The sequence below is a fragment of the Mauremys reevesii genome, linkage group 6, assembly GCF_016161935.1.
Source record: "Mauremys reevesii isolate NIE-2019 linkage group 6, ASM1616193v1, whole genome shotgun sequence".
NCBI lineage: Eukaryota > Metazoa > Chordata > Testudines > Geoemydidae > Mauremys > Mauremys reevesii.
Window position 1 is genome coordinate 86,742,902 of NC_052628.1, and position 23,207 is coordinate 86,766,108.

The 23,207-nt window shown below is 44.0% G+C and overlaps 1 protein-coding gene across 5 annotated transcripts in view; it reads left to right on the plus strand.

Moving 5' to 3' along the window:
- The window catches only part of FRMD3 (FERM domain containing 3), a 236,295-nt gene that overhangs the window by 25,091 nt on the left and 187,997 nt on the right, over window positions 1-23,207 (plus strand). For 2 of the 5 annotated variants that reach the window (XM_039545738.1, XM_039545739.1), the window contains exon 1: window positions 14,242-14,683. The exons of 2 other annotated variants lie outside the window; for them this stretch is intronic. In XM_039545738.1, coding sequence (XP_039401672.1) covers window positions 14,534-14,683 — 150 coding nt within the window. In that variant the 5' untranslated portion in view covers window positions 14,242-14,533. Of the gene's footprint in view, window positions 1-14,240; window positions 14,684-23,207 lie in introns of those variants that run through there. One more of the 5 variants, XM_039545740.1, reaches the window with a different exon arrangement.

The window sequence follows — 23,207 nt, forward strand, 5'->3', positions numbered from 1 at the left end:
GCTTAAATCTAATATAGCTTGTTAGGCACTAGTAAACATTTTATTTTCATTTTTCTTGTAACTATCCCTGATTTTTATTCCTTGTTGTTCGTACCCACTTAAAATCTTGTACTCTCTTAAATCTTTTTGTAGTTATAAACTCGTTTTATCCAATCCAGTGTGCTTATGTGAAGTGTCTGGGTTACTACCTTTAAGGTAATAAAATGGCATATTCTCTTTAAGGAATAACACTTAATATATTTGTATTGTCCAGAAGAGGGCTGAGTAGTACAGAATATACATTTCCAGGGGAAAATCCAGGACTGGGAGTGCATTGGGGTCATTCTGCAGTGTAACCAAGGCTGATGAGAGCCAGGGTGTAACTGGCAGGCTGCTGTTATAAACAGACACTCAGGGTGTGGTTTGCATAATGGAAGGGTGTTTATGAGCAGCCCAGGTGGGAGCTACTTCAGCAAGGCATTGTAAGGCACCCAGGGTTGCAGGGCATGAGTGACACAGCCCCTCAGTAGTCTGAATTGTACCCTGATATGTCAGTCTCCCACGGCTAAAAGGATGGAGAGAAGATATTCTGTCACTTCACAGGGATTTGAGCTTTATTCCACAGGAGGCTTACAGCTTAGGATCATGAACCAGCAGGCTCTGTGGGTCGGTATGATTTCAGCCTATGGGATGATATCCTGAAGTTCAAAGACAAGCTTCCTGATGAGGCAAAGCAAGAGTTTGCTGCTATGGTGGAGGAGGGCAAACTAATTGCCAAAACAGCACTGCAAGCAAGCCTGGATGCAGTAGACTCTGTGGCTCAAGTTAGGACTTCTGCCATCACTATGCGGTGTTCATCTTGGCTGCAGCAGTCATCTGGTCTTCCCCTGGATGTGCAATAAACCATTCAAGACCTCCCGTTTGAAGGCCACTCTCTCTTTTCCAATAAGCTAGATGAGCAGATTCATAGTCTTAAGGATCACCCTTGAATCCTTAAATCTCTAGGGATTTATACACCAGCAGCAACAAGAAAGCTGTTCTGCTCACAGCAGTCCCAATGGCTTCAGCCTTTTTTGCTGTGTTCCCAGTACCTGCCCCAAAAGAGGGGCAGGGGTTACAAGCAGCATCTTCTTCTACCTATCTCTTGTACCACTACCAGTTTTTAGGCAAACTGGGTCCCCTAAACTATCATTTTCACCAGTTGGTCGAGAGCAGTCTACTACTTACCAGAGTACCATCTTTTCCCCCACCCCAATTTTTGTCAACCACCTGTCCCACTCTCTAAGTGCTTGGACCCACATCAATATGGATCAGTGGGTCTTAAGCATGGTGGAACTGGGATACCCCTTCAATTTATTCTATCCCCAATTTACACCCCCTTCCCTGTCCCTCTTCAGGAACCACTCTCTCAAGAGCATGCTACTTCAGGAGGTCAAGTTGCTCCTCCTCGTGGGGGTCGTACAGGAAGTTCCCATGTCATTTGGAGGGAAAGGATTTTTATTTCTTTGCCTTCCTGATCCTGAAAGCAAAGGGGGAGGCGTCTCAGGCCTCTTTTAGATCTTAAACAAGTGCTTAAAGAAAACAAAATACCAGATGGTTACTATATTGTCTATCCTTTCCTCAGATGCTGATCTCAACTTAAAGGATGCTTTTATTCATGTGGCTGTTCACCAGAGCCACAGAAAATTTCTCAGATTCACGGCCAACAGGTCCTTCTACCAATTTACAGTACTGCCTTTTGGCCTGTCAGCAGCCCCTTGCGTATTCATGAAATGCATGCCTGTAGTAGTGGCATTCCTGCAAAGGTCAAGAGTCTGTTCCCTTACCTGCATGACCGTCTAGTGAGAGGCCAGTCCAGGTCTCAGGTACTTTCCAGCATAGCCACTATTCAGTCCAGTTTCAACACACAGGGGCTCTTAATACTGAAAAACTTGTCCTGATGCTTGCCCAAAGAGAAGAATTAATTGGGGGCAGTCCTGGACTCTACAAAGATCATGGCTTTCCTGCTGGAGCTGAGGATTCAAACAAGTGGGTCATTGCTCTAGATCGGGGTCGGCAACCTTTTGGAAGTGGAGTGCCAAGTCTCCATTTATTCACTTTAATTTAAGGTTTTGCGTGCCAGTAATACATTTTAATGTTTTTTAGAAGGTCTCTCTGTATAAGTCTATATATTATTATAAGTAAACTATTGTATGTAAAGTAAACAAGGTTTTCAAAATGTTTAAGAAGCTTCATTTAAAATTAAATTAAAATGCTGATCTTATGCTGCTGGCCCGCTGAGCCCACTGCCAGACTGGGGTTCCATTCACCTAGGCTGGCAGCGGGCTAAGTGGGGCCTGCAGCCAGAACCTCGGCTGGCAAGGGGCCGGCAGCCAGAACCTCAGACTGGCAGCGGGCTGAGCAGAGCTGTGGCTGGGACCCCGGCAGGCAGCTGTATGCGGTCTTTGGCACGTGTGCCGTCTGTTGCCGACCCCTGCTCTAGGTCTAAAGGCATACTGTGTCCCTGTGGTTTGGAATTGCCTCAGACTTCTCGGACACATAGTGGTGTGCACTTATATGGTGCAGCATGCCAGGCTACACCTCAGAAGTATGGGTTTGGTTAGCCTTAGTGTACTCACTGGCCGGTCATCATAAGGACATGGTGGTTCAAGTACCTGCTCAGGTGGTCTCCCTGGACTGGTGGGTAGAACCTGCAAATGTTTGTGAGGGTGTCCCCTTTGCCCCTCCACAGCAGGCAGTCACTCTAGTCACAGATGCATCAGGTCTAGGTTGGAGAGCTCACTTAGATCCTGAGAAGACCAAAGACCCTGAGTCTGAAGGGGACCTAAGTCTCCATATCAATATCAGGGAGCTTTGGGCCATCCATTTAGCTTGATGGTGTTCTTTCCACACTTCAAAGGGTGGAATTTTTTGGTACTCAAATAACACAGCAGCTATGTTCTAGGTAAGCAAACAAGTGTGTGCACAGGGGTGAGGGGATTTAAAAAACTTATGGCAGGAGGCAATCCTCCTTTGGAATTTCTGCATCACCAATTCCATCAACCTGAAAACTGCTTACCTTCTGAGAGTTAAAAACACCCTGGCAGACCACCTCAGCAGGTTGTTTCCAGGTCACCATGAGTAATCTCTTCAGACAGATGTGTCTAGGTCCATTAGACCTGTTTGCAACAACACCAAACAAAATGTCATTCTTTTTGTTCCCAAGCAGGTCACAGCCTTGGTTCACGGACAGATGCTTTCCTCCTAGCCTGGCCAAAAGGCTTGCTGTATGCCTTCCCTCCAGTTCTGCTCTTGCACAAAGTCAAGCAAGATTCCACTCACCTTATTTTTATAGTTGCAGCGTGGCCCTATCCACACTGGTTTTCAACTCCACTAACCCCTATCAGTCAGACCTCTGCTGCTGTTCCAAGAGATATTGCAGTGATGTCCAAGGACCATGGCCACCTCCTTCATCCTGACAGCATGGATGCTTCCTGCACTCCCTTAAATCAAACATTTTTCCCAGGTTGTTGCCATGAAGTGCTGCTAAATAGTAGGAAGCCTTTGAGTACATCTAACTACCTGGCTAAATGGAAGATATTCTCCATTGGATCCATTATAAAGAGGTCTCCTTAGCTCAAGCTCCAATTTGTTGTATCTTGGACTATCTTTTCTTTCTGAAACAAGGGTTAGCTCTTAGTTCCATCAGAGTCTATTTAGCTGCTTTCCATCCTCCTGTGGATAACCAATCAATTTTTTCCAATGCCATGCCCATCAGATTTCTAATGGGTTTGCTCAGATTATACCCATAGGCTCATAGCCTGCTTCCACGGTGGAGTTTAAACTTAGTTCTAGGAAAGTTGATGGGTTGCCCCTTAGAGCCACTACTGCCTTGTTCTGTTACACTTGTCTATGAAGGTACCTTTCATGGTTGTTCTCTCCTGGCCAAGGTGATTAGGGGACCTGTGATCTTTAGTATGGGAGCCTCCCTATAATTTTTTTTTTTTAAAGGGACCAGGTTTTTCTTTGACCTCACACAATTCTTGACTAAAATGGCTGAATTTCACATTAATCAAGCAGTTTATTTACAAACTTTCTTTCCAAAGCTTAATTTGAGTAAAAAGGGAAGAAAACATCCAAACTCTAGATGTTAGTAGAGCTTTGGCTTTTTCCCTGGATCAGACTAGGCCTTTCAAGTCTTCATCTCAGCTCTTTGTGGTAGTTTTCAGACAGAGTAAAGGACAACCTAATATCCACTCAGAGGATCTCTTCCTGGATGTCTGGCTGTTTTCATTTATGCCACTGATTGGCTCATATTCCACCTCCAAGTGAAGTGGACCACGTCACAGGAAATTTCTGCAGCCTTTCTGGATATATCCATTTTGATTATTTGTAAGGTAGTAACCATACATTTGCATCTCACTATGCCGTCTCTCTCCAATCTAGAGACAATGCCAGATTTGGATGGGTGATCCTACAATCCATGTTCAAGTAAACTACGAGCTCATCTTCATTCAAGCCACTTGCGAGTCCCCTACCATAGAATGGACACCTACCATGCAGGGCCGGCTCCAGACCTCAGCGTGCCAAGCAGGCATGTGGGGCGGCATTTTGCCGGCAGGGCGGCATTTGGCTCCGGCGGACCTCCCGCAGTCATGCCTGCGGGAGGTCCACCGGAGCCCCGGGACGAGCGGACCTGCCGCAGACATGACTGTGGAGGGTCCTCTCTTCCCGCGGCTCCGCTCGAGCTCCCGCAGGCATGACTGCGGTGGGTGCGCTGGTCCCGCGGCTCGGACGGAGCTCCCGCAGGTATGCCTGCGAATGCTCCACCGGAGCCGCGGGACCACGGGACGGCCCACAGGCACTTCTGCCCCGGCCACGGGACCGGGGAAGGGCGACGCGAGCAGCGCTGCCCTGCTTGGGGCAGCGGATTTTCTAGAGCCGCCCCTGCTACCATGGAATGGACCTGTGCAATCACTCAAAAGAAAAACTGATTACCTACCTTTTGGTAACTGTTCTTTAAGATCTGTTGCACATCTAGTTCATGACCTGCCCTCCTTTTTCTCTCTCTACCAGAAAGATTCTAATAGGAAGAAACTGAGGGGTGTTAGGGGTATCATGGCCCTTTATACCTGCATGAGGCACCAGAGTGTTCATGCTGCCCCCATGGGTGCTGCTGAAGGAAAAAAATCTGAACTGTGCACTAGGAGTGCACATACTTAGTGGAAGGGACATGTACAATACATCTCAAAGAACAACGGTTAGACATGTCTAAGTAACCATTTTATCGGGGGAAAAAGCTAGTTCTCAACAAGGATCTCTACTCAGTAGCCAGGCTTATTTTCCCAATATCTTATCTTGCAGATGTTCCATAGGCAAAACTCCCATTAGTCCTACAGTCCTTACAACGATAAAACTCTCAGTGAATCCAGAGGGCCTGAATCTCTGATGCACCCACAGACTATTTAGTGAACTAAGGATGGGAACTACAAAGGCTGCCTTTGCACCCCCTTCTGGCCCTGCGACTGGTTCTAGGCTGCCATAGTAATCAGCAGATATTGGAGCAGCCCCAAGGTTGCTCTAAGCTGTGGTGGCTAAGTCAAGTCTTCCTGGGCTGTTTCAGGGACTGCTGATCATAAGGATACCCTGCCTATGGTTCTTTCCCTTGGCTATCCCAGCACTAGGATGGGGGTGGGAGCAGCAGGGCAATGTAGGAGCCTTTATGGTAGCTCTACCTCACTGGAGGATTTCCCTATGCAGAGGGAATCTCTCCCCTGCTGGATCTGCTAGGTTTAGGACAGCCTTGTGCCAATAGACTAAATTAAAACTAGTTGATTAGATGTGAGATTCAGATTTGATATTTGTTTTTACCTTATCCAATTTTTTTTGTGTAGTATATTCCTCTAGGGCACACTGTATGTGGAAATCCTAACAAAAACTGAAACATGAGCTGAGTCACCTGTAGTCTTACATTTTTCTTTTTCCAGCCCACTATTCACAAAAACAGGAATGACAATATACACTGTTTCTTGCTGGTGACGCAGTTTAAAAACTGAAAATAAAAGTTGTATGTAACTGAATCCCGCTAAAGGTGACAAGCACAAATCTGAGCATACCCTAGAGTGATCTATAACTTGACTAATGTGTGTGTAAGATTACACTGCTCTATTTATACAATTAAATAAACTGAATTCTAAATATAAAAACCACTTATTTTTAATTTCTGAGCAACAGTACAGGAAGATGGTTGATCAGGTATTGAGAGTGAAGATAAATCTGGAATATTAGCTTTCCTGGACACTGAAAACATCTAAGCTTTATGGGACAGATTCTGCTGCATTGCACCAGTGTAAATCCAGATTTAAATCTGTTACTAATAACAGAATCTGTCCAAAAGTGACTAACATAAATCAAAATTCGTATCATCTTAGAAAAGTTCCTCTATGTGGCCTGAGCAAAGTAAATGCATTTGTATAAGAATCCTCAAAAGTAATTTCCACTAGGAGTTGTACAAAATAAAAATCTTTATCAGAGCGCCTGGTCATGTAATATAATTTCCTGCTTCTCACCATGCTGGGATAAAAAGACAGTACAATCTTTAACAGAATAAATTGAAACATGAGAACAATATCTGAATAGTGACAAAGGGCATGATTTTGATCTCTACTGAATCAGCCAATTAGAAGTGACTCTGAAGTCGGTGGTCTCAGACTAGCTCTGATCTTTTTGTGCTGTTTCTGTCAAGCAAAGGGGCTGGTGATCATCTAGCTCATGCTACATAGGGATTCCCCTGGTCTGGCCCGTGTCCTTTGCAGCTGCTAGTATAAGGGCAGTGGGGGGACAGGGAGACAGGCCTAGACTATGTTGCACTCTGGCAACTTGTGGCTGGCCTTTTGGCCAGTTGTATAACTTAGAGCAATGCCTGGCTGCTCTAAAAATATAGCAGGGGCTAAATCAGGTCCTAAGCTCAGGGAACTACAAACTCATGTGATGCTTCAAGCTGCATTCAGCAGATACTGGGTGCAGCTGAGGATGAGGCCAATGGGGTTATAATCAGTGATGAGCTGCCAAAATCTTAACAACCAGTTCCCTATAAAAAGTTCTGATTTAAGGGATATGCCATGGTATGTATTTTTTGTATCTTTTTCCATAAGACATGGCAATGCATTGACTCCCAGTGACTCATACTTAACAATAAAAAATGTCCATATTTTCCTGGGAGCCTATATAAGAGAGAGACCCAGATAGTGATTTTAGAACCAAAAAGCCTGACATGTCTGGGAAAATATGGATGTATGTTAACCTTACCTAAAGTTATTTTTTAAAAAGATGGGTCTGAACTAGAAATGAGCTCTGTTTCACATGTGTGGGTCCCCACCACTCCCTGGGGGTGTGCTAGGGTGACCAGATGTCCCAATTTTTATAGGGACAGTCCTGATTTCTGGGTCTTTTTCTTATATAGCTCCTATTACCCCCCCCACCCCATCCCGATTTTTCACACTTGCTGTCTGGTCAGCCTAGGTGTGCACATGTGGGGTCCCAGAAGCTCCCTGCCCCCCTCATTGAAGCAGATGTGCAGGGTTACTGCCCTGGGAACTGCAGGGCACCAGTGGACGTGGGGCTGGCTGCAGACAGGGGCGTGGGGCAGAACTAGCTGGAGGCAGGGGGTGCGGGGATGGCTGTGGGCAGGGCAGGGGGTGCGGGCAGGGTGGCGGGTACTCTCGGGGAGAGCGGCTCGGAGCAGCCCAGGCAGCAGCAGGAGTGCCAGGGCCAGGCGGTGGCCCACATGGCTCCCACAGCGCAGCGCCCCTGGTGGCCGGAGGAGGAATTACATCACTTCCTGTCTGGAGCCCATCAAAGCCACAGCGCCCCCTCGCAGGGAAGCGGGTTAACAACCAGTTCTAAAACTGCTTCAGAATTTAACAACTGGTTCATGTGAACCGGTGCGATCCAGCTCACCACTGGTTATACAGGTGTAATCACAATGTATGTGAGACCAGCCTCAAAGATGTGGTTTTTTTTGTTTGTTTGTTTTTAATTTTAAAAGCCTCTTGCCTCCATCTGTAATACAGGTTCTGCAACAAAGTTGTTGTTTAATCTTCTCTTTGTTTTCTTCCTAACAGCCATGCCCTAGAACTTATGCAATGATGTATTTCAGCATTACTTAGTATAATAATAGTTTATATATATAGCACCACTCATTATGAAGGCTCAGAGAGCACTGGGAACCAGTAGCTGAGCCAGCACTCTGATCAATTAAACACCAATTAATTCCCCCTTCTTTCCTCATACCTGACTCTGCCCAATTAGAATGGGCTGATAAGGACTAAAGAGCCAATTAGCCCATTAATGCAGAGGGTAGAGCAAGGCACAGGAAAGAAGTGCTAGGGGAGAGGCAGGCTTGTGGACCCGGAACCAAGATGATCTCTTGGTGGAGATCTTTCCTCTCATCAATAGAGGGCTGAGGAAAAACTGGTGCTATAAATGAGATGTATGGTGGGAATAGCAATGTAAATAAACTACATGGTGGTGGTGAACAACTGAAGGTCTTCAGTCTGTGTAGAGTAAGTAGAAGACAGGGGCAGGACTTTGAAATGTATCTATCTCTGTGGTAGAGACCAGCAATGAGGAGGGGAGATTTATATTTTAAAATGTTGGACCCGAAAGTAACATCTAAGATTATTACTATTGAAAAGTTAGCAACAATTATTTTTAAAGTCTGCTTGCTTGAGGCATTTGACAACATTTTGTGTTTGGTCACATCCTATTTTCCCTGCATACTCAGACCCTGATTCTGCATGTGCTTAACTTTGACTCCATTTGGGTTACGCACATGCCTAAAAAGTTCAGCAAGAGTTCAGTTTAGCTTTTTTGAGGACTGAAATGCTTTGGTCCAACTAAAGTCAGTGGGCTAAGCATAGGGTATCTGGGTGATGTTTAATGGCCTGTGAAAACAGGAGGTCATACTAGATGATGGTGCCTTCTGGCCTTTAGCTGTATAAAAGACTCTGATAAATAGCAACATGAGTGCAGGAAAAACCCTTACAACTTTTAAATGATTTTTTAAAAAGCATATCAGAATATACAATTGGGGCATACAATTGATTTTTTTTAATTAATACAATGTAAATATATAATTTGATAGTAACTTATAAAATACTCTGGATACAGATCAGACACTGTCAAAGTTTGCAAGTCTAAATGCCCCTTATATATTCTTTAATATCTCCTGCTACAAACATAGCTGTCAACTACAAATTGTTGGCTGCAAGAGTGTTTAAAAGCCCAGCTTCTGTGTTTGACTATATTGTGCTAACAAATGCTAGGTGGTAGAATTGTTTGGTTTGTGGGCATTGACTTGACATGAGTGGGACTCAGATGACAAAGGCTGCTCAAGGGGAAGATCCCTTTTTCTCCTCTCCCCAGGCTCCTGAATAGGGGTCTTATTAAAGATATCCATTTACATTACAATTTTAACAAGAGGAGTTACACCAGGGATATTTTTGACACACTGCATTTATCAGATTTTGAGCTCTTGTTGCAAGCATGCACCAACATCTGTCAACTTTACTCCACCTACCACTTGTGTGACAAGGCAAAAATTCTGCTAGTCCAAAAAAAACCCAACAAACTATAGAGCAGATGCAGTGTAACATGTACCTCCATGCTCGCATCCCAGGTGTGTGTGCACGCAAAGTTTCTGAGGACAAATGTTGGGCATACATTTTAGGCAAAACTCCCAGTGATAGGATTTAATTCCAGGACTCTAGCTCTCTCTGTAAGGATAACAGTGGGTCAAAAATATCCCTAATTTAACTCCACTGGCTTCAGTGGAATTACACCAAGCATGTAATTGACTCAGTAAATCTGCACTTGAATACAAACATTGAAATCATGTTTCACTTTTGTGTTGTGTGTTGCATTATTGTTATGAGACTTTATAGGCTTCTGTTTATTCTTCATGGCATTCTCCTTAAATGCATTGAATCTATAACTTTTAAATAAATGATAAAAGATTAAAAATCAAACTCCAAAAACTCAAACTTTCATATAGCTGCTCCAGGATATGAATAAAAGCATATTTTCAAAACACTCAGTGTTGGCCTAACTCTGCACTCATTGAAGTCAATAGGAGTTTTACCACTTGAATTAAATTATGTATCTTTAGTCCTGTGAGATTTTTCAGTTACTACAGTGATAAGTACTGTGGAAGTGCTCACAAATATTAATATATATTTTATACTCAGTATTTGAAATACCAATGGAGCTCTCAGTTCAGAGAGAGGGAGAACTCCTTCCCATTTCAGGATAAGTGAAAACAGTTTACAGGTAAACATAGACTATCCCTGACAGCTGTTTATCTAACCTGTTCTTAAAAACCTCCAATGATAGGGATTTCATAGCCTCTCTTGGGAGCCTATTCCAGAGCTTACCTTCCTTTTAGGGTTAGAATTTTTTTCTTATCTAACCTAAATCTCCCTTCCTAAGCCTATAATTTTTTTGCAGCCTAAGCCTATAATTTTTTTGTCCTACCTTCAGTGGACATTGGGGACAATTGATCAGTCCTCCTTATAACAGCCCTTAACATATCTGAAGACTGTTATTAGTTCCCCCTCTCAGCCTTGTTTTCTCAAGCCCATGGGCAGCAGGTATCCTAGTCTGGGGGAGGCTGTGCCTCCCCAAACAGCCAGGCATGGCCTTGCCCAAGCTCTGCCCCTAGGATTCTCCCCACCCCCTCCTTACTTCCTGCTTGACACAGCTCCTGAGCTGGGGGCACTAACCAGGGGCCGGAGCTGGCAGCTGCGGCGGGGTGTGTGTGTGTGTGTGTGTGTGTGTGTGTGTTCTGGCAGGGGAACACGAAAGGGGCAGAGCCTCAGGCAGATGGGGGGCTGGGGTACTAGCCTCCCCCCGCTAGCAGTTAATGCATCGACAATGCTGAAGACTAAAGAAGGCTGTTTTTTAACCTTTCTTCATAGGTCACGTTTTCTAAACCTTTTATCATTTTTGGCAATCCCCTTTGGACTCTCTCCAATTTGTCCATATCTTTCCAAAAATGTAGTGCCCGGAATTCATAGAATATTAGGGTTGGAAGGGACCTCAAGAGGTCATCTAGTCCAACTCCCTGCTCAAAGCAGGACCTCAACTAAATCATCCCAGCCAGGGCTTTGTCAAGCCTGATCTCAAAAACCTCAAAGGAAGGAGATTCCATCACTTCCCTAGGTAACCCAACACAGTACTCCAACAGAGGCCTCACCAGGGCCGTGTAGAGTGGAACAATTACTCTCTATGTCTTTCATAGAATTCTGTTGTACACCCCAGAATGTTAGCCTGACTCCTAAAAGGGGTACAATAGCCTGGAAAGGTTGAGAACCACTGTTGTCTATACCATACCTGTTCTTAGTGCTCACACTGCATGCCACAGCCTTCGTAGCTAGGCTTGCCAATTTTCTAATCAAACAAAACTGAACACCCCTGCCTTGCCACTCTTCTGAGGCCCTGCCCCTGCCCTTGCTCACTCTCCCCCACCCTTATTCACTTTCACTGGGCTGGGGGCAGGGGGTTGTGGTACAGGAGAGAGGTGTGGGGCCTGGGGAGGGGCTGGGGATGAGGGGTTTCGGGTACAGGAGAGGGCTCTGGGCTGGGGTAGGGGTTGTGGTGCAAGGGGGTGTGTGGTATGGGCTCTGGGCTGGGGGTCTGGGTGAGGCCAGAAATTAGGGGCTCAGGGTGCAGCGGAGAGCTCTGATGTTATGCTATGCAAAGCACACAGGATCTTTTCAGGGGGGGAAAGGCAAATACACCACATTTATTGAAATTACAACAGTTAGTGTATGCTTTTCAGTCACACATACGCACACACTCTCTCTCTCCTGCCAGTTGATGTTTATAGTTACTAGTCTGTTGTAGATCAAGTCAATCTAATGGCCAGTTAGATTGAGCACGAGTGAGGAGCTGGGCTCTTGTTGGTCGGAATTCGATGCTCCAGGGCTTTGCAGGACTGAACCCAGAGTTCCATGGCAAAACACCCCAGCTTTATAGTTGTAAATTCCCATTTGAGTCCATGCATTTTGCAATGTCATCCTGTAATCATTAGTCCTTAAGTGGTGTTATCATTTGTTGGTTATTGTCGGGCTTTCTATTGTTATCTCCTATTTGTTGTTTTGCCTTCGGGGGTGCCTGCCTCACCTCTGAGATCATCAATGCTGCTACCATGTTTAGCATCGGATACAATGGATGTTTTCTGATTGTCTCCTGGTTTTTTCCAAGTCTCTCACTTTTTCTTGACCATCTGGACATTTGTGATGGCTTTCACACCTTATCTTTTCCTGATGCATGTATTCCTCATTTACACAAACAATCTCTCACAGAAACCTTCAAAGGTATACAGACAGCAGTATTGTATATTCAGCAGTATACATTGTAAACCAAGCCTTGCTAAATCTTATAACTAAAACAATTCACTTTGGGGCTTCAGGCCCTCAACATTCCTCTAATCTCCTTAACATAAACACAATACAAGATCCTGTCTCTTACTTTCTAAACCTTAAAACAAAGAAATGTATATTTAACTAGATTGCCTAATTTGTAATACATATAGGAAACCATAGTAGACATTATAACTTCTCCTAAAACAAAAGGGTGACCATAATCTGTTATAAGGATTGTTCTGGTCTGTCATTCCTTTCTGCTATTCAAAAAGGGTGGCTGGCAGGATGAAATCAAATCATACATTAATTCTCACAGTACAGTTATAAAATCCTGCTCCTACACTGGGCTGGGGCAGGAGGTTGGGGTACATGAGAGGGTGAGGATTCAAGTTGTGGGTGCAGGCTCTGGGGTGGGGTTGGGGATGAAGGGTTTGGGAGGGAGGAGGGGGCTCCAGGCTGGGGCAGGAGGTTGTGTGGCAGGGGTGTGAGGGCACCAGCTGGGGGTATGGGCTCTTGGGTGGGGCCAAGGATGAGGGGGTTGGGGTGCAGGGGTGGGGCAGGGGATTTGAGGTGCGGGGTCCCTGTGGCGCTTACCGTAGCTCCCAGAAAGTGGCCACCAGGTCCCTGCAGTGCAGCCCCATGGCACGTGGGCAGCCACGGAGGCTTCACCCACTGCCCTCACGCCTGCGAGTGCTGTTCCCACAGCTCCTGTTAGTCGCAGTTCCTGGCCAATGTGAGCTGCGGAGCTGGCACTAGGGACGAGGGTAGCACGCAGAGCCTCCATGGCCACCATGTGCCTAGGGGTCGCAAGGACCTGGTGGCCACTTCCAGGAGTTGTGCAGAGCTAGGGCAGGCAGGGAACCTGCCTTAACCCCGGCTCCCTGCTGTGCCCCCAACCACACTTTCAACAGCCTGGCTGGCAGTGCCGACCGGAGCTGCCAGGGTCCCTTTTTGAACAGGCACTCTAGTAGAAAACCGGACATCTGGCAACCCTAGTTGTAGCTCTGTGGCACACTGAGTTGCACCCTATTGATAGTGCAGCATCCAAGACAGTGGCTTCCTGGTGAGCTGATGTTTTCATTTTCTCTCCTTTAGAATCATGAATAGGTAGGGACCACCTAATGGGATCAGAACATATCATGTATAACAGACTAGTTGTCTCTGGAATCATGTGGCTCTAAGACACATTCTTAAATAGGATATAGTGATAACAGGTTGTAATTATAGTGTTCTGTACCTTTCCATCTTCTTACTCCATCCATCTCCACCACCACGGGCTGTTTTTGTTCTAAGCAGGGTCCAACCTGTGGAAACACAAAATTGAGTTACTCAGGTGCAGGGGAGGTTCGAGTGGCTTTGCACTATAAACTCCTTAGGTCAAGGAACTTGCCCCAGGCCATGCTAAAATAAACAGAGCATTTGCACCCTTAGCACTTTCATAATTTTCCTTGCAAAGGTGGCAAATGCTGACTTTTCCAAATCTGCAGCAAGGACCCCCTTCTCCTGGGACTGCTTTGAGACCAGGCCTTTAGCTTAATCCCACCTGTGCCCCAACAGAAACGGAGTGCAGGGGAACGGGGGTGAGACAATGGGAGGAAGAAGCGAGGCAGGCGGGGAAGAGAGCAATAGAGGGAGGAGAAGAGAAAATGTTCCGGGGGAGGGGGGAGGAAGGAAGAACATGTGAGAGGGGAAAGGAGAGAGACAGACGAGGGGGCGGCTGGGCGCGCGCGAGAGGAGGTGAGCCTGAGAGAGAGAGAGAAGGGGGGAGGAGGCGTGGGGAGGGGCAACGGCGGGCTGCGAGGCAGGCAGGCAGGCAGGGAGGGAGGGATGCTGAGGCTGGGTTGGAGACAGGCGAGCAGAGCCTGACGCAGCAGCAGCAGCGGTCCCAGGCTCTGGCGCAGACCCCAGTCTCTTCACACGCCGCCGGGGCTTGTGGTTTAGGCGCGCGGCCCCGTGTGGGGCTGGCTGCGGGGAAGCGCCTGGGCTCGGGCGGCGGCAGCGGCAGCGGCATGGTGTCCGCTCCGCGGCAGGAGCCGCCGCCTCGGGGCTGAGCGGCCGCCGAGCTCTGCTCTAGCTGCACTGCGCGGCCCGGGGTGGGTGGCTCCAGGTGCCCGGGCGGCTGGGCTCGCTCCCCCCGGGGGCTGCGGTGCATGTTCGCCCCCTGCGAGTGCATGAGGCGAGGCGGCAGGAGGACCATGAAAATGATCCGGTTCCGGAGCTCGAGCATCAGGTCCCTGAGCCAGGAGATGAAATGCACCATCCGACTGCTGGACGACTCCGAGATCTCCTGCCATATCCAGGTGCCTGGCGGGGGACATGGGGTGGGGAGCCTGGGTTTGCCCGAAGATGGGTGAGTGGGAAGGATTTCCCTGTTCTAAACCACAGGCAGCCCCAGGGCTGTAAAACACAATACTCCACCCTCTGGCCTCTCAGGCCCCTCTGCAGGATCGGCCACGCCAGGGGGCACTTACAGCTCTGCCCCCCTTAATATATCCTCCCTCCCCGGTTACACGCCGCCTGTCCCCTCTTCCCTTCTAGCCCATGGGCTCTTCGGCACATAATCGTGCATTGACATTTACCCCGTGCGTGTCATTCCATCCAGTTGTATTCCTTTCTCTCACACACACTGCCTGGTGCGTTCACTACGGGAGCATGGAGAAGTTGTGTATATGGGGAGTGAGAGCCTCTAGAGAAACAGGCAGGGAAAGCAAAGGTCTAATAAACAGCGTGGTTACGGGAGAGAGAGTGATTGGGGAAAACTTCCAGAAAAAAAATTGTTAGCGAATTGCTGTGAAAGGACAATACTGTACTGCAAATTAACGAACTTCACTGGAATAACTGGTGCTGGAAAAACTTGTATAGTGGGGGGTGCTGAGAGCCATTGTGCCAAACTGAAAACCCTATTTATGATGAAAACCCCTTCAAACCAGGGGGGTGCAGGAGCACCCCTAGTTCCAGCACCTTGGAAATGCTGGCTGTAGTAGTAGTACTGTTGTAACTCCATTGACGTAGCAGGAGTGATGCTAGGGACAAATCTGATCCATTGTGTCTAAGTGTGTGTGTAATGTTTGTGTCTCCATGACATACTGAAAAATATTTATTTCCTTGTAAAACATTGCAATGGAAAAAAGAAACAAAGAAAGTATAAAAAGGTTTACAATTGGTACTGCAATGCCAAATCTGCCTGAGAGCAATTAGCTATTGATTGTAAATTGCATTTCTGTTTTCTAGTAGTGGTGGATCCTGCAGTTTTTCTTGTGTTCTGTCTCCTTCCTCACACTGAAAGATATTTATTTATTTGGCGGTAACAAAATCCATTGAGTTGGGATGTGTGTGCTGTTGTATGTTGCAGGCTTTTGCAGCAGCAGACCTCACCCTGCTGTTGGGAACAGCTGAGTTGCTGCCCTGTTGCACAGGAAACAAGTGCTCTCTGGTGCTTTGATCTGTGCAGGTAATTGGGTCACAGCCAGCTCCCCTTTCACCTCCAAAGGTCCTATTTATCGTTAGGCTCTACACCATTTGTTAATGGCAAAGTGATAGGCAGTTCCTGTGGGGTGCCCTTTCCACCTGTCCTTTATTTTTCCTGTCTAGGACCGGAGAGCACCTTCTATGTGAATGAGCAGATACAGTGCCCTTTGGCAGCTTTGCTGCTGCTCCTGCTGTGTACAGTGAAGGAAATTTATTCAGGGTGTGTTTAACGGAAGAGCAGATATGCTAATTTGCACCTGAAATACGCTACGGACTGACACACTGTTTTTTTCTTTTTATTATTCCACTCTGTCTTGGCAAAGTGACTAATAACCATGTGAGAATTTATTAACCCTTCCCCATTTATTTTGAAGTGCCTGGAATCTGGTTCTGTTCAATATTCTCATGGACTAATCTTGATTTCCTATTGAGAGTTATATGAGAAGCTTCATGAATTACAAGTGTTGTTGGATCTATTGGACAAAAAATGTTGTTAGTATATAAAGATAAGGGGGGAGGAAAACATTCCTAGTACCTAAAGTTTCCTAGGATAAAAGAAGCTCCAGTACAACAGCATGCACTAATGAAGTGTTTGACCTGTTCCTTGTTATGATGGTATGTGATGGATGGACCTCATTACCAATGTCAGCAAAACATTATTTTGAAAGCAGGATCCAAAAGTGTTTGCACTCAGGGAAAATTGAGCATTGAGAAAGTTCGTAGCATTCAAAATGAACCGTATCTGAAGGAATGAGCTGAGCCTGATACTTTCCCATGATTTAAGGTAGAAAATAGTTCCTCACATGAGGATTTTTAATCTAATTTAACACAGCTGAACTGGTAAAATCAGGGTGATTTTATTGTGCTCGCCTTTCCTTACTCTTACCCGCCTGAAAAAAGACGGACCCATCTGAGGGAACCACACAATGTAAAAAAGCCTGTGAAATTTCTAATGAAGCAGAGTTTGTTGTCTGCCTGTGATAATATTTTTGACAGACCCGGTTTGTGTGAAATGGGAATATTCCTAATAAAATCCAAGCTTGGATATGGTCCTCTCATGTGAAGAATGCAGAGAATTCTGTAAGCATTTGAGGCCAAATTCTTCCCTGTGTAATCGTACTGACTTCGCTGAAGTTACACTAGGGATTAATTTGGCCCTTCATGTCAGAAGAGAATGCTTCTTTTCCTTTGCTAGGCCGTAGGTCACCACAGACCTAATTTCAAGAGATACTGAGCACCCACAACTTGAATTGTAGTCATTGGGATTTGTGAATTCACAGCACCTCTGAAAATCAGGATCCATTAATTTTGCAACCTTTTTTGCTTGAGCCAAATGCTGTTCTGATTTACTTCCTGGGCAGCTACATTAACTGTCACATAATGGGATTCTTCAGAGTGTAAATCAGTGTAGAATTTTATTCTTGTTCTTGTAAAATGTCTAGAAGTAGCAAGGAATTACTGACATCATATACATGCAATACTAAATTATTTGGTAATTGAACAGTGTAGTTATGAGATCATAGCTTTAATGAGTGCATGAACCTGGATGTCCTTCAGAATGGCACTTATGTAACCTTAATACTGCAAAACACTGCACATCTCTGATATCAGTGGAAAAAAGAGTATCTTTATATAACAAAGAATTTAGGTTGAGATTCTCATCTGCTGTAAATCCGACTAGTTCCATATACTTACTGGAGCTACAGTTACACCAGCTGAGAATCTGGCCTCTGATGCCCTGGAAGGTTAAACAAGGTGCAGTCCTTTAGGGACTCTGCAGAGTGAGTGCCAAGTGATTAGCTTATTATGGTAATGGAAACAGTTTGGTTATTCTGTAACTGTGTTGCATTTGTGGTATTAAAATGATATATGTAGCAAAATAGCAACATTTTAAAGTGTTTTAAACTGTCATAGTTATGAAGACAACCCTGAAAACTTAAACCCATTATAAATTGTATCTTCTTGAGTCTGCAAACAGCCTAAAACAATAGATCTAACAGATGTGAATGTCTTCATTTTTCTATATGGGTTGTGGACCCTGAAACCTAAGGATGACTGTGTAAATGTCAACATTGTTTATTTCACTGCTGAGCACTTTAGCAGAAAACTCCAGCCAATGTACATGTTTCACAATCCCAACCTGCCTTCCATTCTCTCCCATCTGCCAAAAGCCCAAACCGTCTCCTGCTTAGCTGGCAAGGCCTCCATTTTTCCCCCAATAACACATATGGTGCAGTTATGCTTCGTCAATGCAAAAATCTTTAGTGTATAAAAAACTGAATATGAAGAGACAATATATAAAATTTGAATGATTAGACTATAGCTACTGTACTGATTGTATTTTAATATTAAAATGTAAAATATCTCTAATTAAAATTTTAAACAAATCAGCCACACAATTTCCAGTCTGTCAAAAATCCAGGGACTTCACTGTGGAACATACAAGGCCTTGCTTAAAACATATTACCTTTTGTTAGGCATTCTTAGCTTAACTCCATTATTGAACAAATGAACAAAATCCAAACTTCACCGGCAGAAGTGTCTCTGCAACTTCTGCATCATGTGTGTGGACTTAATTGAATGGACAAAATTCTTCAGGGACCTACATGAGACTCTTAAGTTCATCTTTGCATGCAAGATGAATAGAGCTGACTTGTCCAGATAGGGCATTCAGTGGAGATGCAGAACAGGTGCAACGCCACTTGCTTGCAGAGGGCAAAAAGATGTGTTTTTAGCAGGAGAATGGAGTGTAGTTTGCCAAAAATAGGGTATGTGAAAATGAAAATCCAATTCGGACAATTCTTCAGTGGTACACACAAACATGAGCACCCACGCACACACTTTAAAATTTCCATGCAGCCTAGTAGACATCCTCACAGTTTCACAAAACTCCTGCACACCTTCCCAGAATCACAGAAAAAAAATTGTTTGGACAAATTTTTTTTGCATGTTAGCTATGTTATCAAAATGCTGCATATTCATAAGGGAGAGAGCAGCCCATGCTGTGGGGTAATAGCAGTAATGCCAGAATTGTGACAGCTGGAAAACACTGGACAGTAACATTTTGATGATTACCAGGACAGTGGAGTCTAATTGCTCAAATATGGAATCTGAGCACTGGTAGTATGGGTGTAGTAAGAAATAGAGAGGGGCCCACATTCTGTCTGTTTTTTTGGGGTGTGTGTGTGTGAGAAATGCAGCTATATGTAGTTTGTAACATGTGCTGTCTCAACTTTTACACTGCCAAATCCTATTTGAATATATATACCCTTGACCATAGCTGTGTTACAGGCGTGGAGTTATTTTAGAGCTCATGATAGGCACTTCAACATAAAGCTAAACAAATTTACTCATTTGTATACCAGTTAGTAGCTTCATTGCAGAATTTGGCCCAACAAAAAATGCAACCAGAATTGTGCATTCTTCAGCCAAACCATAAAGGACACTTCGGGTTAACTGGGTTAAAAAAATGTGACTCAATTTTCTTTGTGAAAATTTAATGGGATTAAAGGAAAAATAAGACCAGCGTTTGCGTTTTAGCATTAAGGTTTTTTCAAGTGGCACTTCGGTCACTCAAGAGGCTAATAGTGCCTACTGCTGGAAATGATTTTTCTTTGTGAAATATCAAATTATGGAGTGGGTTGGGGAGAGACTAATATGAATCATTCATTTGCAGATTCTAGCCAACTGGGCTGTAGAACTGTCGTCATGTAGGTCATCAAGTACCTTAGGGCTAGATATGTAGCTCAAAGGTCAAAAATCAATATATTGCTTTCTTAAGCGGTGAGACTTCATGAGTGCAACTTAGATGAAGTGATGAGTGACACAGGAAATGGTTGGGGACTGAGGCTTAACTAATTCTTGCAATGACATTTGTTTCCCTCTTTTTTTTTTATATTTATGGATTAAGCCTTCCTGGGACCTGCACATTTGACAGTCTTGCAGCAGCGCTAGGGTAAGCTGCAGTTGCATAGCTAAAAGGTAGACAGCATGGAAAATAACCTAAAGGTATTGTGGTCACTGTCTGTTTCCATTTGCAAAAGACAGTTGACCTGCCTGACTGAGCATACTACTAAAGGGATTTCAGTAAAGGTTTAGGAGAGGATAATGTCAGAAATAGGATTTAGAACCTTTTGCTGCAATCAGATTCAGAACAGTAAGAATTTTTTGAGGAACTGTGAAACCCAGAGAAGAGTCGTGCAAAGCAAACAAGGATTCTTTTCTTGGTTTTGCCAATATTATGTTAAAATATCAAAGTATCCTGGTTTAAACTTTGTCGCCATAGCCTAAATACCTTAATGAGTAGATGATAGGATGCTTTATGACTCACATGTTCTTAGAGACTATGTATTTTAAGTACTAGTGGGTCTGTTCAATATTTGTTGTTATGGTTGTTTATATTGCAGTAGTGCCCAAAGGCCCCACCGTGCTAGGTTCTGTACAAACATATAACAGGAAGAAGTCATTGACTTCAGTGGGACTAACTCACATGCTTAAAATTAAGTATGAGTTTATGTGTACCTTGTTGAATTGTAGCCTTAACTATTCCAATATACCTTTAATCCTGATACACCTGCTAATTCCTGTATCTGATCTTGAGTAGAGGGTGTTATGTTAGACTATCAAATTGTATAGTGGATTTTTTTTTATGTGGACAAATGTCTATCATGAACCATTATGAAGCCATTAAATTAATTTTCATAAATGACCTAAGGCAGAATTTTAACCCTCATCTCCAGAAAGGCTAGTAAATGTAACATGTTTCTAATTTAAATTACACTGCAATCTGATAGCCGTTAACAGCTTCTGGCATTTCAGGCCTTTCAGCTCCAGCTGCTCTGACTCTGCTAAGAGACTCTGTAAAGTTGGTGTGAAAGAGCTCCCCACCTCCAAATCATAGTTTATTATTGAGATGTTAAAGCTGGTAGTGAACTTTACTTTCTTTGTGACTATTTGTAAAAATACTGAATGACCTGGGGCAAGTTACTTAATTTCCTTATACTCCAGTCAGCTGAGCTGTAAAACTCCAATAACAGGACCTGTCTCAACAAAAGGTGCTGCCATTGAGTTGATCTTTCCTGAATAGAAATGTATATATTTGCTTATAGTTTCATTACATTACCATTTGGTACTTAAATGATGATTTGGTTATCATTAAAACTTCATTTCCTGGTGAGTCCAGCTGTCACATTAGGGGGGAAAAAGGTGATGGAAAAAATTGTTTTGAGTTCAAAAAGGAAAACCAACAAACTTTCTTCTGCTTTGGTTATGATCTGCTGATAGGTCTTACACCTCTTAAAAAAAAAAAGAGAATGGGGAAGACCAAATCTGAGAGTGGTCATTACAATCTGTTGTGAATGCTCCATCAATTTTACATTGGCCTTTATATGTAAACTTTGTACAGCCCTTTGCAGAAAATATTTCTGACCTATTTTAGATTGTGAAACTGATAATTTATTTATGAACAGTTTTTTTCTTTTACCTTTTCTCTTGAGCACACATGATTCACGTGTTGGTATTTAGTCTTTAATGTGACATTCGCAGTCTCCTGTATCTTTCCATTAATAATTGTGGACCCGCCTTCTTGAATAAATTTAATATATTCTGTCTTTGCATCTTACCAAAAGATACCAATTTACAAAATAAACTTGAACCAAAGGACTCTCTTTAAACTTCTCATTGCTCAGTGAAATGTGAAGAACAATAGAGTATGCTGAAGCAAGCTTTTGTGATGAAGGACCAATGTCCATTGAGAGATGAACCCAACTGTGAAGGCATGTGAGATATTGACAACTTGGAAAATAAATGGGAAGGAGGGGGGAACAAGGGAAATGAGAGAGCTAAGGAGCCAGGGATGAAGATGACGAAATGAACCTTAGCTGTAGAAAGGGAAAGGTTAAGGGATTATGTAGACAGCAGGCAGGAGATTTAGTGAATTTATATTTATCCTGTAAGTGATGTCAGAGCAATAACCAGCAAATGCCTTGAGCTGCTTGATTGTGCTGTAACAATTCAGCTATTAGGAAATGGAGATAGAAGATGTAGGTAGGGGATGCAAATTAGAATGAGTTTCATGTCACGTTTTATTGATACATTTAAAGATGTGATACTATGCCCTGTATTCTCAACTACATGTCTGAGTTGGTAGCTGTGCAATTACACCTCTACCTCGATATAATGCTGTCCTTGGGAACCAAAAAATCTTACCACGTTAAAGGTGAAACAGTGTTATATTGAACTTGCTTTGATCCACCGCAGCGCGCAGCCCCGCCCTACCCCGGAGCACTGCTTTACCGCGTTATATCCAAATTTGTGTTATATCGGGTGGCATTATATCGAGGTAGTGGTGTATTAGTAGTTCACTTGACAGGGGTTGCATGTCAAAAGCCCCATTGATCAATTTTGTGACTGTATGTATTAAACTAGATTTCTGTTGTCCTTTCATACAATTGCACAGGCTTACAATGATGTATTCTTGTACATGAAACACTTGTAGATGTATGGTGTGCCCTTTTTAAGAACTGAATAATCTCATTACAACACCCCCCCCCAAACCAGTGACTGTTATTAGCTAGGTATATAAACCAAAAAACATATATTAGCAGTTCCTATTTATAAAAAATCTTGAATCTCTTCAAAACCCATGAAGATATATTTATTAATATCACAAAGCTGTCTTGTTATTCAATACCAGTCTCTCTCTCTGGTGTGAAATTTAGAAGTAAATGCACCTGGCTGAATAGGAATTGATCTCTATTTATGCCGTTAGACTTGCATAATAACCTTTTGGGTCTTTTGCAAGCCAGTGGAGAAAAAAAATAAAATAAATAAGACACAGTCCAGCACAACTGAAATTTCCTCAAATAATGGATTTGATCCTGTTATGTGCTGCATGCCTCCTGTGAGGTGTAGAGCAGCTCCCGCTTCTAATGACTTCACGGATTCCCATGTCTTGCAAGAGAACTGAAGGTACTCTGTACCTCACAAGATAGGGACTTCTGGCATTCTGAGACTTCTGACTCAGTTCTGCCTAGATATGATCAACCACTTGATGTAACTGGGAGATCATTTAGCAGGAATAATGCACTCAAGGTTAGAGCCAAAACAAATCAGCGGTGTGGAAACATCCTATTAGGATTTTTTGTTGCATTCACCTGAATCCAAACTTCTTTATTTCTCTGAAATGTTGTTTCCATAACTTACTTGGCCTCCATGAAATTATCTTTCACAAAAAATGGGATTTGAATCCTTCCTGAGAAGAGGGAATAAGATCTCTGAGTTTTCTCCCTACAGATTTGGATTGTCACGTGACAGTCTGTACATAGCTGACCACTCAATCATTCAGGCCAGATAATG